Raw genomic sequence first — 18,812 nt, 5'->3', positions numbered from 1 at the left:
ACGAAGATCAACAATACTGTTCGCCTCGCATTAATTTCCATGTGTTTTTATATTCCCTTTCCCATCCCCTGAAAATCAACTAACGGGTAAATTTGAATGGTTTTCAACATTGCAAGGACATTAAGTGGTGTTAAATTATATGAATATTAACGCGTCATTTTAATATTCTGCTGTCGTTTAAATCATTTTGACGAAGGTTGTTGATCAGTTTTAAACGAGTGATTCTATACTTTTGAAAAAAAAAATAATAATAAAAAAATAAAACTAGAGTTGAACACGTTTGTCTTGACAAGTGTCCTTGACAATTGTAATTTTATTTGCAATAATAGCAGTACAGCTGTGTCCTACATAACACTCGGAAATCCATTTGTGTATATTAAAGTGCTGAAAGAATAATTTAAAACTCCCGGAGTTACAGTGCCCAATGAACTCTTCTTTGAAATTGTGCAAGTAATAAATTTATTTCACCTTTTAGACAAAAATTGAGCCCGTTTTAAGGCCTTAAGATCTGGTTTCCATATAGACCAGAAATTGAAATCTACGTGCATACCTTGTCGAAAATTTCGCGACAATGTAGTTTACCAAGAGTAGATAAAGAGTAAGAGAGTTCATCGCCCATACGGGCCTTATTTTCCCTCTAACCCCTCTAAAGTTGTTTTTAGATACGGTACCCAGTTCCTCCGTGGATAATTCTACCACGCGCGTTGCGTGGAAGTTTCGTCGACGATAAAAATGCGTGTAAAGCCACGCGCAAACTTCGCGCCACAGGATTGGCTGTTTTTAGTCCTTCCTGGGATGTGCGAAACCGGAAGTGATCTAAAAATGCCTTGAGAGAGATAGCCTTGGGAATAAGGTCTACATGGGGGACCCCTCTTACCATTTATCCCCTCTTGAACGATTTGTTCATACCATTTTACGCTAAAATTTTATATTTACTTCAGTGACGTAACTGACCTGAGATTTAACAATAAACACTTAATGACTGACCCCAAGGGAAACAGTGAGTTGTGTTTCCCCGAGACCCTCAATGTCGCCGAGGGGAACATTGAGGGTTGAGGGAAAACAAAACTCACTGTTTCCCGCGGGCCAGTCAAAATAAGTGTTTTGTTATGTCTCTCAACACAAAAATAGAAAAAAAAAAAAACCCTGCGGGGCCGGGTTGTTCAAATCCCGATTAAGCTAACCCAGGATTAGCGAGAATTTTGATTTGAGTTTTGCAACTTGCCGGTGCTGTTTTCTGTTTATATTGTTTGCCCTTCAGTTTTGAGTTTAAATAATATCAAACTCCACAAAATATAAGAAGTGAAAAACATTTTTATGTAAGAAAAAATTAATACTTCGGTTAACTTTTAATCCTGGTTTAGCGCTAACCTGCTTTCGAACAACCGGGCCCAGAGTTTTGATCCACGACACATGACACGTTCTCTTCCAATCGGAAAATAACAATTATTTTTGAAACATTCAGTCAGTATTCATGGCGAGTTTTTAGTGCTCCATACATTTGTCCGTATGAAAAAATCCCTCAAAGTCCGCCGCGAAAAGATTAAATACAAATGCATGGAAACAACATGCAATTAAAAGTTGGTATAAATACTGCGAAATTATCATTTTGAAAAATAAAATCTCGTTCCACAGAATATATAAATTCTAAAATGAACGAACAGGACAATCTAAAAACAGGTATTTTGCCACGCGTTTAAGATCTAAAGGCAAATTTTTATGTGGAAATTCTTTTTTGCTCGTGTAGACGAGGAAAATTGGCCAATTTCTATGTGACGAATTTATGTGCTGAAAAGCTAGCGTGTTAGCTTTTATGTGACATAAAAGTTGTCATATACGAAAAATTGCCCGTGTAGACGAATCGTCACATAAAATGTGGCAAACATGTTCGTAGGCGCCATAATTTTTTGGGTAGGGGGGGGGGGGGGGGGAGGTGGGGTGGGGCGGTGACTACGCAGCCTCGCCTTGTTTCTGCGTATCTCTGCTGTCTAAAGTCATCACTGGCGCACTAAACTTTGAATTGCTGACAAATATGTGCTGTGCCAGCTATACGATCAAGCATATTTGCCACATAAAAATTGTTACACAAAAATTGCTCGTGTAGACTAGGCTTAACTTTTGCGATATAAGAAAATCCAATGGCGAGGGAAGAATCTTGCACACGCGTTCTGAAATCTTACTTACGCCCAAAAAGCGTCGCAAAAAAACCTTTTTTCCACCTGCCCTGAGTCTCATTACTTGTATCACCTTCAGCAGACGCAGAAGAACCCTGTCGGTCACTATTGCTAAAGGAACCTTGCTTTCTCAAAGCCTGCGCTTTTTTCATCATTTCTTCCTCGGCTCGCTTGAGCTCTAGCAGTTCTTTCTTCTGTATCTCGTCGCGTTCCCGCTTTCTCTTGTCAGCTTCTTCACGAAATTTCTCCTCCAACCTTCGACTTTCTTCCAGCAGCATCTTGCTGCTGTCGGCCGCTCCTTTAGATCGTTCATCTTGCCTGTTTCTTTGTTCCTGCAGCTCGGCTTCAATGATTGCCGCCTGAGTTTCGCTATGCTCAAGTCTCTTGCGTTGCACTTCCAAGAGTTTCTTTCTTTCATGTTCTTGTTTCGCCTTGTTGGCTTCTCTAAGTTTCTCTTCCTGTTCTTGTTTCCGCATCGCAAGGTCTCGTTTCGCTTTTTCCTGCTCTCTTTTCTCTTGATCTTGCTGCAATACCCGTTTCTTAGCTTCTTCTCTCTCCTTCTCCAGTTCCTTTCTCTTTTGTTCTTGTTCAAGCCGCTGTTTTTCCGCGATTTTCATGGCTTCATGTTCTTCTCTCTGTCGCTGTTCTCGAGCGCGCCGTTGTGTTTCAGCCATTTCTGCAGCCTTCGCTTCATCTTCTTTTCGCTGCTCCGCCATTCGCTTTTGCTGCGCTGTATCTCGCTGCGTCTTCTCGTCTTCTTTCTCTCTCAATTGATCCAGGTATCTTTTCCACTCCTGCTCCTTGATGCGTTGTTCCTTTTCACGTTTCTCTTTCTCATTCGCCATTAACTGCTCTTCTAGTTCTAACTTGCGTCTCTCATCCTCTTGCCTTTTTTCTTCTCGTTCTCTTCGCTTTCTATCTGCTTCTTCTCTCTTTCTTGCCTCTTCCTTCGCCAGGTCGTTCTGTAACAACTCCGTCACAACTTTCTCCTTCTTGGTCAAAAACTGTTGTCTTACTTCTGTCTCTAACAAGCGGGCTTCTTCAGACGTCTTATGTCTTTCTTCTTCAAACTCCTTCCTCTTTTGAGACTCCACTGCTCTCCTTGTTTCAACATACTGATTGATCTCCTCGTTCTCTTTGTGTTTTTCCAGTTGCCAGTGTTTTTGCTTCTCGGCTTCTACTTTGGCTTTCTCTTCTTGTTTACGTTTCAAATCTTCTGTAAAATTCACCCACTCTACTTCCTGTTTCTTCTGTTCGTCTTGTTTCCGTTTTTGTTCTAGCATCGCTCGTTCCATTTCTTGCTCTGTGTGTTTCAGTTTTTCACGTCCAACTTGTTTCTGCTTCTCAAGTCGTTTTTGTTCTTCTGCAGCTTTCTTCGCTTCTTCTTGCAGTCGCCTCTCCTGCTCTTTTGCGAAGAAGTCTTGACTTTCTTGTTGTTTCGCAGCCTCAGTTTCACGTATCCTTTGCACTTCTAAAGAAACAAGTTTATCTGCTTCTTCTTTCGCCTTACTTTTCTCCGCTTGCCGAAGCTGCTCAAGCTGTCGTTTCTTTTCCATTTCTTCTCTAAGCCATTCGTCCTTCAATCTCTTCTGTTCTTGAAGCAGTTTATCCCTTTTGCTTTCGTTGTTTTCTGTCCCTTCTTTCTCCTTGGCTCTTTGATAAGCAATCATTTTTGTGGCTTCTTCCCATCTCTTTGACGCCTGTCTTTCGCCACCAAAGGCTTTGCACTCACTTTGCAACTGTGATTTCACTTCGCTAGAGATCTCTTTCTCTCTCAACATGCGCTCATTCTTCCAATTGTTCACGAAATCGTCGTCAACAGATCCGGCCGAGCTATGTTCTGGAGAATCTACACTTTCAGCCATTTCTTCCTCATAAATCTTTGCTAAACAAATCAAAGAAACGAAAACAGCGTCAAAAGAGCTACTTAACAGCTCACGTCAACAGAATGCTTGTAACCTCTTTGGTGCTTTTCTACATTATAAGTTAACTGGACTACTATTACACAACTAACAACAACAACAACAAACTTTATCCCGTCAGGGGAACCCTACGGGTCTGAAAATTGATATCTGTTACCCAGCTAATTTCTTGCTAGCTGGAAACCTCAGAGTCACCTATTGACAGAAACCAGTCCTCCCGTTTGAACAGGTCTTGGATGGTCGTCGTCTCCTCTAGGCCGGCTGTAACTCAAGGATTCTGGTTTCACTTAGGCTGTTCAGGAGGAAACGCTGCTATTTTTAGCTGTCAAAGTAAACCCGAGTCCGGCGTACTAGCGCAGGCTCCTTTACCAAACAGCGGCTGATAATCGAGCCTATGCCATTTTAAGTGGTTCCTTTTCAGGGTCAAATAAAGCTGAGCCACACCCAGATTGGTCTCATTTAAGGGTTTAATTCCAGTGTTCAGAAGAGCATGGGAAGCAGGCCGCAGACCCCCACCCAATTTTTCTGCAAGTACATGTACGTATTTAAGTTGGTTGAATAAACAAACAGGTCCTCTAGGTAAGATTACTCAGACAAATAAGTACAACTAAATCATCAATGAACAACTCATTGTTCATATTGATACATAAAGCCCAGACTAAGCTTTACCAATATATCACCTAATCCAGATTATACATCTAGCCATAACAATAGACCCTATTCATAAATAGCTGCCAATTTAAAATTCTCTTGTATACATTTAAATTAGCCCCGCTAACCTCATTTGAGAGAAAAATGATTTTGAATTATCAACTCAAAAACGAGGTAAGTTGGGCTAATTTTAATACTTACAAAATAATTTTTAATTGGCAGCCATTTATGAATAGGGTATAAAACTGTTTTCAACTAGGTGTGTGGTCTCAATTGAGGGGAGGCATGGTGATAAGGTCTGGATTAACAAAAGTTACAACTACTTGTATTAAATGTCAGGCAGTATAAAATGGCAGGCTGTGGACTGCAGACTGCAGGCCAAGTGTAAAATGCAGATTGCAGACCACGGGTAAAATGAAGACTGTGGACTTTCACTGAATCATGTTACCATTTCCATCATTGAGAACTAACAGAGCTAACTTTAAACAGGCTAACTGGAGTATTATTCAGGCTAACCAGAGTGATATTCAGGCAAACTGGAGAGCAGGCTCTTTATAGTTATGGAAATAACATGATAATATTATATACTTAAAAAATCTGAAGTCTGCAGTCCTCATTTTACCTTCAGTCTGCATTTTACCCTTGGTCTACAGTACGCAGTCACACAGCCCACAGTCTGAGTTTTACACTGACCGATTAAGGTAATTCCCCTGAAATAAAACTACCATAGATTTTTGTTCAAACTTTGTCCAATGAATAGTTATCATAGGAGAACTTTATTTATAAAAAAAAGGGGGGGTGCCCATGCTCGTTAAGGAGCAGTGAGGCATTGAAAATGTCCCATTTTAGCATTATTCAATGCTTATTACAAGAACGCATTCCAAGTTATTGTAAACTCTTTGTGAGCCCAGACTCATGAAAACACACCTCAAACTACAGTCAAAACTTGTTTCGGACACAAATAAACTTTTTAAGTTTGATTTTGACAGACAGCTGATTCCTTGTTAAAATATTGGAACCAAAATGCTTGCCACAGCTATCAAACTGCAAAATAGAAAAGACTACAGTGCAGCTGCTATTTTCCTTATTTATTCAATTATCGACAATAGAAATCAGATCAGTCTTTTCTCACGCAAAGCTAATGATTAGTTGATTAAAGTGACTGGAAAAAAATTTGGAGTGCCCGAGCTCATTAGTGAGCTATAGCCAATTTTCAACTGACAGAACTCAATATCAAGGCAAATCAGTCATGTTTTCAATGTACGTGTGCACAAACGCGTGCTAATGACGCCATAAATTATGTGCAGTAAGGATGCACAATGCAATACCGGGAAATGACCTTAAATATTGACCTACTGACTGCAAAATAACGCGAATGAACAAGTTAAAAAAAACAATTTAGGTAGGAATGATCTGACACAAAGAGCAATTAAAAATTTTAGTCATTCACGAGGCATATGACTTCAAGAACTTCTTAATATATCAGTACAGTTGAACAACCGCTAACGGATAACTGCCATACGCAGACATGTCCCATAAGCAGACAGGTAGCAATGGTCCCAGCCACAATTTACAAACACTATATTTTTATACTCCCGCATGCACTGAGACACCTCTCTTATGTAGAGGGTCGTACAGGGAGGGGGTCTCTGGCACGGTTCAGGAATGGAAAAAATAGCGAATCACAGATCACAGATATCAAAATTTCATTTTCCTGATTCACAAAAATAAGCAAGTCATATACTCTTTTTAATAACCTGCTCTTACACTAGAAAAACTGTTTGAAGAAAGCAAAATCATAAAAGGCGAAGTCAAGGCTCCATATTGCAAATCGCATACCTAAATCACTCTCAATAGACGTTTCTAGCCATTTGGAGGGCTTGCGTCTCAAAATCACGTAGACTAGAGTGTTGAAATCACGAATATCAGTTAATAATTCAAGTTCTTCTCGGGTCTCGCAAAACCTTCAGGTCATGGATCATGAGGAATAATTTTTTAAATTCATGTTTCACGGAAAATAAAATCAGCTAATCACGCATCACGAGAATACCCTGTACAACCCTCTATGCAGACACTTAGTAATGGTCCCAGCCAAATACAAACACTGCATTTTTAACCTCCCATAGGCAGACACCTCTCCAAGACTTATCCTAAGCGTGTCCACTTAATTGCGAGGTTCAACTGTATTTGGATTTTTAAAAATAGAGCAATTATCTTGAAGCACAACTATTAGTCTATAAAGTGAAGTAAAACTGGTCAGAAATTATTGTTATTTTGGAAGAATTATTTATTGATTGCCATTGAATTTGTTTTAGTCCATCATGCTGGCCCATTTTCAGTGGAGGACAAGATAACTTCCAATCATGTCTTTGGCAATTTAATTTATTTTGTAACAATTTATAACTAAACTATAATAACAAACATACTTCTTTATCAGTTCATTGGCATAATTAGTGCCTCATTAGCACCCTCCAATAAATCCACATGTCTTTGATTGAACATAAACTTGGCTGTTAGGAAAAATTAACATAATGTTGCAAATTTGACCACAAATAGATAATTAAAGGTTTTAAATTTTAATAAAAAAAGACTAAAAAATATCAAAAGTTATGTGACCTTTAGGTATATCGACCAAAGATTTGAGCTAATGTAGACAAATTTGCTATCTATGGCAATTTGGTTTTATTGTTGCCAAGCCAGAATGACTTTGAGATGAGAGCAGCCTGAACTAAATTTAGGGTGTCTGGAAAACCTGAAGAGCGAATAGCGAATAGTCGCGAATAGTCCAGAATAGCGAATAGCGAATAGTACGAATAGTGCGAATAGTGGCAAATAGTGGCAAATAGTAACAAATAGGGTACCCAGTATCTTGCAGTTAACCTCGTAGCAACTTAGGATGGGATTTTTCCGCTAAAAAGCACAGACGCTTATCAGGACAAAAGGTGTTTCTAAACGTAATTTCTTCTCTTTTAACCGCTGCAAAAGCGTAAATACGTCTTTATTAGGTTATCCTTGTTTTTTCTGTTTTCTTAATGTCGGCGATGGACAGCCTACTAGCCTGAGTCCGGAGAAGAAAAGGTATTAAACTCACTGAAATTCTGTTGCTTATTTGGATAATTTATTACCGCAGGATATTAGATCTAAAGCGGTGACTATTGACGACTATTCGTCACTATTTGCCACTTTTCGCGACTGTTCGCCACTATTCGCACTATTCGAGACTATTTGCACTATTCGGGACTATTCGCTATTCGCTATTCGCGACTATTCGATATTCGCTATTCGGGTTTTCCAGACACCCCTAAATTTAATATTTGTGGTTAATAGAAATTAGTTTTCCACTGCCTGTCGGGGATCACAGCGAGTGAAACAGCCCTCAAAGATCAAAATTGGACAACAAACTTACGTGACAGACTTCAATGTATCTACAATACAATTTGATTTCACGATCTCTTGACACGAAGCCGGATGTATTAAAACAATTGAGTTATCCCCTAGCTAACAAATTGAAATAGAATCTCAAGTGTTAAACATGCTCGGTGACAAAAATGCCTAGTTTCTCGCCACATAAACTAATGTAACTTTATTTAAGAAATACAAGCAATCCGTTTAACTCACCTGTAAATTCCACGTGAAACACTTGACTCAATCTCAGCCCAACAATGTAGGCTTACGGACAGCTGCGTGTTCCTTGATGTTCAGAATATTGTCGAGGGTTGTGAATTTGATCTGTTTTAAAATACTTCCATCACTTTCAGAGCGTTAAAAATCCTCGAAGATCACTTTCGCATAACAGTGAAAGCCTCATAACCTAAAAATAACCACTGTATTTCGGCCCTAAAAGTAGATTTACGTGCTGTTATGCATGTTTACATCGACTAGGCGCTTATGGGCAGAGACACAGCTAGGGACTGGTACCCAATGACGGAGGACGCTGACCCGAAAACCCGCGAGGAAAGGGTAAGTACCCGTATTGAAACATCTCCAAATCGCTCTTCTAACGTACATATCATATTTTAAACTGTATATAGTTTGACTTTGAGTACAAAAAACGTGAAAACAAAACACAACTAGACAACAAATCCGAAATGCGGAAAACAAGAGGTGGCCGAATTGCCATGGTATCTGACGAATTTGGGGTCTGCTAAATGGTTACCTCAGGGGACCGGAAATTCCAAGGCAGTACTGAGTAGGAATAAAATTAAGAAGTTTACAGTCGATTAGTAATTACTAAAATGTGCTGTTTTGATAACTGTGAACACGAGTGACGACGGACATTCCTTCACTACCCACCCCACCCTGGATATTCTCAAAGCAGATGTACATACTTGTATGCATACACTAGCGAAATCTGCCCAGTTTATTTTTTACAAGGACATATATGTGTGTTGTAGATATAACCCCACCGATAACATGAGAATTTCGTTTAACATGAAGCAGTTTGGTTGAAGGAAGTAATCGAGCCGGAGCTAAGAAGAGAAATTTTGTACCACGATTTCGCAATGAAAGATGACAGCTGAGCTGCTTAAAAAAAGATCATTTAGTTTACGTGCATTCCGGAGTGAAGCACTCGCATAACAACAAAGTAGAGGAAATTGTTTGCTTATAACTGTTTACACAGCGCATATCACAATAAAGGTTGACGCGATATGTTCTTTCATCTTTGTTATTGAAATTAAACCTAATCTACTTTGAAACTTTGCATTCACTCAAAGGCACAAACTATTTAGCCGCAAACATAACAGATGAAGAAAGCAGAAAGCTATGGAAGTCTTCGGAAAGTTGAAACTTTTTCAACTAATTTTACTGGGTTGCAGCGCTCTTGGTTTTCGCAACAATCCTTCCGTTTTGTGGGATTCAAACAACCCCATGTAAGTTACTTCATAGAGTTATATTAGGTACTGAATTTTAGCAGATCTATTTTAGTTCGTGCTGTTAGTCGCTGTTTTAAAGAGTTTTTGACAAATTCACAGCATAGACCAAGAATGATAAAGAATCGAGTGACTTACGTTGAAGTTTTACATTGCATAATTTGGCGGGGAAGTTTACAGAGACGCACTGGAATTCAAAACTTAAAAAGCCATGGTTATCCAAAGAGATGTTTATTTTAAACATCTGAACTGTGTAATGGCAACACTTTGAAGGAAAAACAAAATCAGTCGTCAGTTAAAAATCAGTTTGTTTATTTCTCAGTTTTCCGGCAATAACACTGACTGGACTCGATCAAAGTGACTCCGACTTAATTTTCATTATGTTTGGTCTTTTGATCACAGAAAGGTTATAAGTCGACCACAGTTTGCCAGTAGTTGTCAGAGAGAATTTCGGTCAACACTTCGGACGTTTCAAGACACTAACCAACAATTCAGCCAATTTCAAGAATGCAGTTATTTATGCTTTTAATCGCTCCCTGCAGGATTAGAAAAAGTGAATCAGTCTTTAATACCATCTAACCGAATTTAAAAGTAAACGTATTACATTGTTTTAAACAACATTGCTCTGACCATGTAAAATATGTCAACAGCTTTCAAAACCAGTCTCAGCAGTCGGGGAAGCAACTTCATGAAGGGCAAAGACCCCCTCGCCAAGGGTCGGAACAAAGAGATCAACTTCAGTTCTTTTAGTCTATTAAACTTAAATATACTTTAGACTTTTCTCGGTCACGGACAAGTTTGCATCCGGCGCCTAATTGGTACATCTGCACATTCCCGGATTTTAAGCGAGCGAACTTAAAATACTCGTGTACCAAAACAAGTATTATTTTTCTAACCCTGTGTTCAGATTAAAAAGACAATTTGTTTGTTCAGATCAGGGTCACATTTTATGTCTACGTGTTAAATGTACACGATTCCCTCATTGTATAGATTTATTAAGTCTTTTTCATTGTAGATGAAACGGAAAGTGAAAAACCTGTCTTCCATGAGTGCGATCGCTGTGAAAGTTGAAATCTTTTCCAGCAATTCCAAGTCAAACACCAAACGAAAATATTCCACTCTATAATTTGTACCGCAAACGAAAACGAGCTGTAATACCAATGTTTACCACGGAATTGTGCTAATTATTAAAACAGAAAAATGAAGTAACCATAGAGAGAAATGCTGAGGCGATTCACAACCTCCGTTCCCTACAAAAATATTATAGCAAGCATGCAAAATTTAGTCTCGAACCTTTTTAAAGCTAGGGGTTCACGTTACTTGCCATTGAAAAACCTTCAAGAAGAACGCGTCATCGTAGATTACACCTTTGTGTTAGAACACGTCATGAGATTTGTTGTGGAATAAAACGGAATTTTAATCACTAGTCTTTTCTTAACAGAAATAGAATGCGCGACCTTCGTATTTTATTCTTTCTTTTACATTTCGTATTGACGACTTCACACTACATTTATCCCTCAATTCACTGGACACCTCTTAATCCAATGTAAGTAATCTGATGTTATATTTTTTGCTCGATAAAATTCGATGCTTTGCTCGGTTGATTCAGCTTTCTTTGTCCCTCGAGTTGTAGAATTGAGATAGCATTTTATTACGCTAAAAACCACTTTAAATTTTCGTTTAACATATCGAATGTTTTTATATTTAATAGCTCTTTTTATTTATTTATTTATTTTTTGATTGGAATTGCATAGAAGTTATTCATCTGGTTCGAGAAGTCCTTTATAAAACAGTGCAGTATTGTTCCAAGCCGAATCAAATTCACAACTTTTTTTTTATGTCGTTGCCGATCTATGGAATAACTAGGGATTGTGTAGTATCGAACAAATCCTCCGTTCTTCTTTTGTTACTAAACCTCTGACCGAGTTCAAGTTCTTCGTTACATTGAACGACTGCTCGCAAATCTCGAAAACCTAACTGATCAAAGCTGTGAGAGCTTTGATTAGTTTTCGAGATTTGCGTTAAGGGTCACTGCTGGATTTCTTACCAGATACTAGTGCGGCTTTATAGCTAAAACACTTCGAAAACTCTCTGCCAAACTGCGGTCATATGCAAAACTAAAAGATGGTGACATCAAAGAAAACAATTCAGGGGGAGACACGCAATATGTCAGTTTCTACTAGTGATCGTAAACAAGGACTCATTTTCTCAAGGACTTGCGAAGATATCCTAGAGTCGTGGATCTGCTTATGCATTAATTAAGAGCGCGAGTTGACTGAAGTTTCAAGAGATTGCGGGCTATCCGCAACGCGTCCGTTTCACTTAAGAATCAAGGCCTGAACTCATTGATCTTGGCCATATATCGAAACAAATCACAGCGCAACTTTGGCCTTTAAATGTCCCACTCTGCAATCGATACATAACCGAACAGCTCGTTTGCCGCCATAACTGCGCCGGAGAACTGTTTGTAAGTTTTTAACTACGCCATTCTGCAAAGTTTTCCCGTTGCAAAATGACCTCAGAAACATTGAACAATTTTTCCAGAAGAGCTATTGTTTTGAAATAAGGCTGATAAATACCACGATCGTTCTTTCCGTCGCTTAAAGGAGCTATGTCACAGTTTGCGCATGTCGAAAAGTTTAGCCTAAATTAATCTAAATTTTTCAAGTTCGTCGGTTGTAATCCGTGTTAATCTTCCCAATCCTTAACCATCCTTGTTCCTTTACGGGTTATTATTATCTCTTTGGTGTTTTTTTCTGTCTTAGTAAACTACCATTTTCAGGTTTCCTTCAGATCAATTTAAACGTAATTTTGTACCTGGCCAAAATTACCGGCTTAAAATAGCGTGACTGAGTTCCTTCTGTGTTGATTTATTTCTTACAGATTTCAAACCAACTATTCGTTGGCCGTCCTGGCTAACAGCAAGATCAAAATTGTTTGCCCGAATCCCGCGATGATCCCGATTGCTATCGAAGGGAGCATTCGCTTGGAAGAGCTTTATGAAAATCTGTGGATAGTGGACAAACAGGCTTATGACACATGCGCAGTAAACACCTCTAACTATGGCAACAGAATTCTGATGAAATGCGACACTCCTCTGAAGCTGCAATACTTCAGTATAATCTTTCAGCGGTTCAGCGCCGTTGGTCCGGATGGCTTGGAATTTGAGCCTGGAAAGGAATATTTCTTCATAGGTAAACCTGTAAACTAGCTAAGAAGCTAAGCGTAGCTCCACGTTAAATAAAGTAATGTATCGTATCGTAGGTAACTAACATAAAGTATCTGTCTTTTCACGTTCATAATACTTCTTTGAAACCTTCTAAAGACATGTAAACAATTCTGACGACTCACTCGCGGGCGCTAAAGAAAAGATCGATAGGCACGCAATGCGTACGTATTCTTTATTGGTGTGAGGAGCAGTTGTTGTTGTTGTTGTTGTTGTTGTTGTTGTTGTTGGTTTACACAGACTTTCCTCAACCAAAAGGGATGCACTATCCTATGAGATCTACGTGGTTACTGACGAACGAAAATCACAGAATTGCAATAGGAGATAAGACATTGTTCATGTTTTAAACTAAGCCTTTAAAGCAATTAAATGTAGTCTGCACGTAGAGAGGGTGCTGTATCGCGTTAACCGGCAAAAATTGAATTTAGTCCACGCAATTCTAGATATTAATGTGTCGTGTCTCCTAATGTAAAACAAGACACACTATGTAGTTTTATTGTAAAAATAACAGCAGACGGTTAGAATAATTACAGAAAAATCATCTTGAATTTGATAAAATTTTAATCCAAGCTAACCTGAAAATTTGGCGTTTCGAGAGTGGGTGTGTTTTAACTCGTTTGGAGCAAAACGGAAGGTCAGAGAATGAATATCAATCAATCAATCCATCAGTCAACCAATCTTTATTTACAGAGGGTAAAACACCTTATACTTTTAGAACTAACAAACTTGTGGGCCTCTAAAATATACAACAACTAAAAATCTCTTTAAAACCTATGTAAAATTACTATGCAGTTTTCTTCTAGATTTGTGTTGGTAATTTTCCACTTTTTTCAGTTTTTTCAATATTCCGAACAGTATATTCCTCAACGTGAGCTCTCTTTGTCCTGCCTCCGATTTCTGAACTTGTTTTTGTCGCATTTCAGCTACCTCTAATGGACAAAAGACGTCCCTGGATCAAACCTCAGGTGGAAGATGTGCCACTCATAACATGAGGATTAAGTTCTATGTCTGTAACGATAAAAATGGTAAGTACTGTATCGATGGAGTAACGCCGGATCAAAAACCACAAGAGTTTATAGAAACACTGCAAATCGCAACCAGACACTTAAGGATCGGAACGTAGTCACTAAGTATAGGAGATGGTAAATGGTAAATGCGAGACTTGAAGAAGGCGAGACTAGCGTTTTTCTTTGCAAGCCCGAGACATTTTGACTTTTTAAATTGTGAGACCGACACCGCAAAGAGTTTTAAGTGCAAGTGCGAGGCGTTCAGATCAGTTTTAAGATGCCCACATCATTTATAAAAACAAACAAACGAACAAATCGGCACTTCAAGAAATTCTTAGCCTTGCAAAAAATTGAGATTTTGAGACAGCTTTGTGAAAAAATCGAGACTGTGAGACATAAATAACCACCAAAAATCGAGAATGTGAGACCGTGAAATTCGAAGAAAATTTTGCGAGACCCATGGTTTTTAAAGGACCATTATATTCGTCATCCGTAGTTTATTCTCAGCATGCATAAAATGACTTACCAAGACTTCACAACGCTGATTGGTCGCAATTTGTCTCTTAAACTGTAGTCGCTCGGCCACAGTCTGCGAAATCAAACAGCCATAATTTTCTATAAATCACGTCTCAGAGATGACATTAGTGTGCATATAGTCTGCGGTTATCGACCGAGACATTGCCAAGACAACACGTGATCGCCGACTATGCTGGCGAGCCATGAACGTTTTCCAGTCTACGGCAACAAGCTCATCATGTGACAATTTTCAGACCAGTTGCGCTTATTCTAGCAAGTATTCTGATTTATATATCCATGAAAATCGGGAATTCTTTCTATCAATTTGAGGATATTCTCGAAAAAATGAAATTTTCTCTGACCGATTACTGGATTAGGCAATGTAGAATCGATCGGGTATTCGTGAGTTTTAATTTAACGTTCTTGTGACCATTGTCTGACAATTTTTCACTGGATTTCTCTGCAGATCCAAAGTGTCAAGACAGCCCTGTATCAACTGTCCAACCCACACAGACAGTTACTGTGTGTCCCTCGCCAACTCAAACTATTCAGGCTTCTTTCATACCAAAACAGCCCCAGTACTGTTCTGGTGAGTTAACGAGAGTTTTTCCCTTAATATTTAAATCTGACTTATCTCGAACATACAAAAAAATTTAATGTTGAGGACGTGAAGGGCCACGCGACACACTAACTTGAACTGAGGTATTGCCTTTATTTCGGATCTCTCGTAAAGGAGCTACGTCACGTTTTGCACATCGTGAAAAGTTTAGCCTAAATTTTTAAAGGTCATCGTTTGTAATCCTTGTTAATCTTCTCCATCTTTGACAATCCTTGTTCCTTTATGGCTTATTATTATCTCTTTGGTGTTTTTTTATCTTAGTAACCTATTCTTTTTTAGTGCCCTTCAATTTAAAGGTAATTTTGTACGTGGTCAAAATAACTCAAAATACCGTGACTGAGCTCCTTTAATCAAGACAGACATTTTTGTGCAAAAATAAAACAATTTGAAACCCAAAACTAACAATAAGAGGTAGAAATTAACACTTACTGCGCCTCTCAATAAAATGCGCACTCTAAAATTCAAAGCTCAACCACCAAATGCGTTTTTCGCTACGGTCAATCAAATGTTCGGCGGCTCCTCCCAGCTTCCGACTACAACCGAGCACTGTTTCGTATCATGAGACTTCTTACTTAGTAACATGGTGCGCAAATACAGAACCGCGCGCTCCGGCTCGGCAGTAGCCAAAGCTGGGAGAAATAATTGAGTATTTTACGCTCAAAGTTCCAAAGGCAACGACTGACAGCTTGTGGTTTTGCTGGGCAACTGGATCCGCGCTCCCATCTGGCACGAAGTTAACCCTGTAGCTCAGGTTGTTCGAAAGGTGGATAGCGCTATCCAGCCTTCGAACAACAGGGGCCTGGGGCCCGTTTCTCGAAAGCCCCGGAAACTTTTCGGGCCCATAAAGCCATTTTTAATTCATCTGAATCTAAAAACAGAGAGGTGTATGCGCCTGAAACTTCTTTTATGAAGAGAACCTCTGTTTATATTTAGAATATGTGAATAAAAGGTTTGAGATTTTGCTATGGTTTTCCGGGTGCGAAAACTTTTCGGGACTTTCGAGAAACGGGCCCCTGGTCATTATGGCAAACGCATTTCTCAATATTGATATGCCAACAATAATTGAAGGTATTGCATGGTATTACTAATGATTCAAAATTCTTTTATCAATCTGTCTCAAGCAACTCCAGACAATCAGCAAGTGAGCGAACTTCTTAATTACACTAGACTGATCCCAGAGATCTTCAACCACACCAGCCAGCTGACCACCCTGTGGGCGCAGGTCAAAAACATGTCTGAAAAACTAAACGCCGTTCAAGAAAAACTTGAGAATTGCAGCTTTGGAGGAGGGAATGGTCACGTGACTTTACAAACGACGACTACGATTGCGACTCCAACTCCGACTCCGACTGAGCCAGGTTAGTGTCGTCATGATACAGAAACACCAGGCCGAATAAGATGACGAGAAAGTTTTAATTTGGCAGAATGAAAATATGTTGGAATGTCAAAATAACAAGTAAGCTTATCTTCCGGCATTCTTTTTTTTTTTTTTTGTATTTTATTGATATTTATATAAGTTTACAAATAAGAGTGACAATAACAATTGAAATTACATTTGCCTTCCGGCATTTTTGATCAGGAGATGCTACTCATCAAAGCGTAACTGGGCCTGGAGGGGCGTAAAGGGTCTTGCTCGAGAACTCAACACAAGGAAACTGGCTATGCTCGAACACGGACGTCTTGATGCGGAGTTCCAGCGTGCCAGCGTGGCTGAGTGGTTAGGGTGCTGGACTCGAAATTCGGAGGTTCTAGGTTCAAGCCCCGCTCTGACTACTAAGTTGGAGTTGTTTCTCGGTAGATCCTAGTTCAATTCCTCATTCATGCTTGTAAATAACCAACTGGTCTGCCTCCCGCTAGTTGGGATTTTTAAGCCTATTATGTTTATTCGATATATTTCTTTCTTTTAGTTTAAGTGGCATACCTGTGGCACACATTTGAATCCCTGCGGCTCATATGTTTTAAAAGCAACTTAATTGTATTTTTAAATTATTTTATCAGTTTATGCCAACTGCACCGATCTATTTAACGCGGGATATAACATCAGCGGCGTTTATAACATCACCCCTGGAGACGGACTTGGTTCGTTCCCAGTCTACTGCGACCAAACCACACCCGGCGGAGGCTGGACAGTGCTTCAGAAGCGCTTCGATGGCTCCGTGAGGTTTAGCGATAGGACCTGGGTGGAGTATCAAAATGGCTTCGGCACCGTATCAGGAGAATACTGGCTTGGTTTGGACAGGATTCATCGGCTGGCCAAGAATCTAGTCACGCTTCGATTCGATCTCGGAGCCCCGGATGGGAGAACTCGATTTGCTGTTTATCAGGGATTTACAGTCGCAGGCGCTGATCAAAAGTACCAGATGACAAGTGGAACATACACAGGTGAAAGATCTGTTCCGGCATGATCTAGCATACTTTAGTTTCTTGCGTACTGTGCATGGCAACCATTGCCTCCAACATTGGTGCATGACCCTACAAGAACCATGGGCCTTGCAAAATTTTCGTCGACTGTTCGGGGGTCTTGCAGTGTCTTTTTTTAGCGGTTATGTGCGTCTCACAGTCTTGATATATTTCACCAAGCTGTCTCGCAGTTTCGATTTTTTTTGTTTTTGAAGTCAAAATGTTTCATGCTCACAAAGAAAAACGCTAGTCTCGCCTTCTCGCAGTCTCCATTCCCCCCTCCCCCGTTTTTTCATTGCGTTCTCTCCCATTTGCCATTCACCGCCCCTACCATTGTAGCTTGTTTTATCGGTGTTTTTATGCCATCTTCTTTTTCTTTTCTTTCTTTTTTTTTTTGTATATCCTTTTACAGATGGAGATGCGGGGGATTCATTCTCATTTGAAAGCGGCGGCAAGTTCTCCACTGTAGACCAGGACAACGATAACTGGAAGAAAGGGCACTGCGCGAAAACATACAAAAGTGGCTGGTGGCACGCCGTGTGTCATAAGGCTAGTCTTAATGGTCTGTACCTCAATGGAAGCGACACAGATCCCGCGCATTTTGCCGCGGGAATCACGTGGCACAGTTGGACCGGGTACAAATACTTTTTGACGAAATCAGAGATGAAGATCAGGCCATAGGAAAAAAAAAGCATTCGATTATGCAAGAGATTTACTAGTTATGATTTCTGTTACATGGATTATGACAAACATTTGTAAGCTAGGTTATAGACAAAGTAGAAAAATTGATTTAATTTGCCAAATGTTAGCTTCATCAAAAAGCTATTAAAACGTGGTTGTGTGTTTTCATTGTGTGTTTCCGGTCGAATCATCATCATTGCAGCCAGAACATCCCGAATGAAAAAACACCAAACAAAGGGAATTAGTACATACACACCCTGTTATCTTGCTGTTTCAAGCAATCTGATTGGTTCGCTATCTCTGGCTAATGAGTATTATTAAAAATTGGGTTATTGGATAATGAGCCATTATTTTCTCCCTACCGAGTGAATAACGCATGATCCAAATGAAAACAAAATGGCCGACGTGTTTCTGAATCAGAAATCCTGTGAATGCAAGAAGATGCTGTACCAGAAAATACAAAGAAGGCTATGAAATTAGGCTTGAAAGTTTTCAAAGGATAGAAAAAACTTACCGACGTTCGACTTTCGAGGAGTTTCAGGACATACCCTTGGCGTCCGTGGCAATCATAGATTTCATCAATCTAAGCAGACCCAACCGCTAAGCTGCGCGGAGTCGCTCTTCACCCGGCGTTGGCAGAATTGAATACCGCGGGTTCATCGGCAGAGGCATCAAGTGCTATCCAACGAAGCAGCTCCACAGATATTCAGGAGAACGTCTCTGTGAAAGAATTCATCCACTTTAA

At 39.6% G+C, this 18,812-nt stretch overlaps 2 protein-coding genes across 2 annotated transcripts; one reads left to right on the top strand and one right to left on the bottom strand.

The window, feature by feature from the left end:
- Positions 1-2,040: 2,040 nt before the first annotated feature.
- LOC110069138 (uncharacterized) lies at positions 2,041-8,653 on the bottom strand. Its single transcript, XM_020776608.2, has 2 exons — positions 8,366-8,653; positions 2,041-4,059 (listed from the first exon to the last, which is right to left on the bottom strand). Exon 2 carries the CDS (start codon positions 4,037-4,039, stop codon positions 2,177-2,179), a length of 1,863 nt encoding a protein of 620 aa, XP_020632267.2. The 5' UTR covers positions 4,040-4,059; positions 8,366-8,653; the 3' UTR covers positions 2,041-2,176.
- Positions 8,654-9,422: 769 nt separating this feature from the next.
- Positions 9,423-18,235, top strand: LOC110068983 (angiopoietin-related protein 7-like). The gene is made up of 7 exons (XM_089287808.1): positions 9,423-9,618; positions 12,502-12,812; positions 13,768-13,869; positions 14,834-14,956; positions 16,108-16,344; positions 16,985-17,368; positions 17,799-18,235. The coding sequence occupies exons 1-7, from the start codon at positions 9,512-9,514 to the stop codon at positions 18,065-18,067; spliced, it is 1,533 nt and encodes a 510-aa protein (XP_089143934.1). The 5' UTR covers positions 9,423-9,511; the 3' UTR covers positions 18,068-18,235.
- Positions 18,236-18,812: the final 577 nt, after the last annotated feature.

The sequence above is a fragment of the Orbicella faveolata genome, unplaced genomic scaffold, assembly GCF_042242905.1.
Source record: "Orbicella faveolata isolate gen_17 unplaced genomic scaffold, um_ofav_v1 contig_15, whole genome shotgun sequence".
NCBI lineage: Eukaryota > Metazoa > Cnidaria > Anthozoa > Scleractinia > Merulinidae > Orbicella > Orbicella faveolata.
Note: the sequence above shows the minus strand (reverse complement) of the source record. Positions and strands in the feature narration are given on the sequence as shown.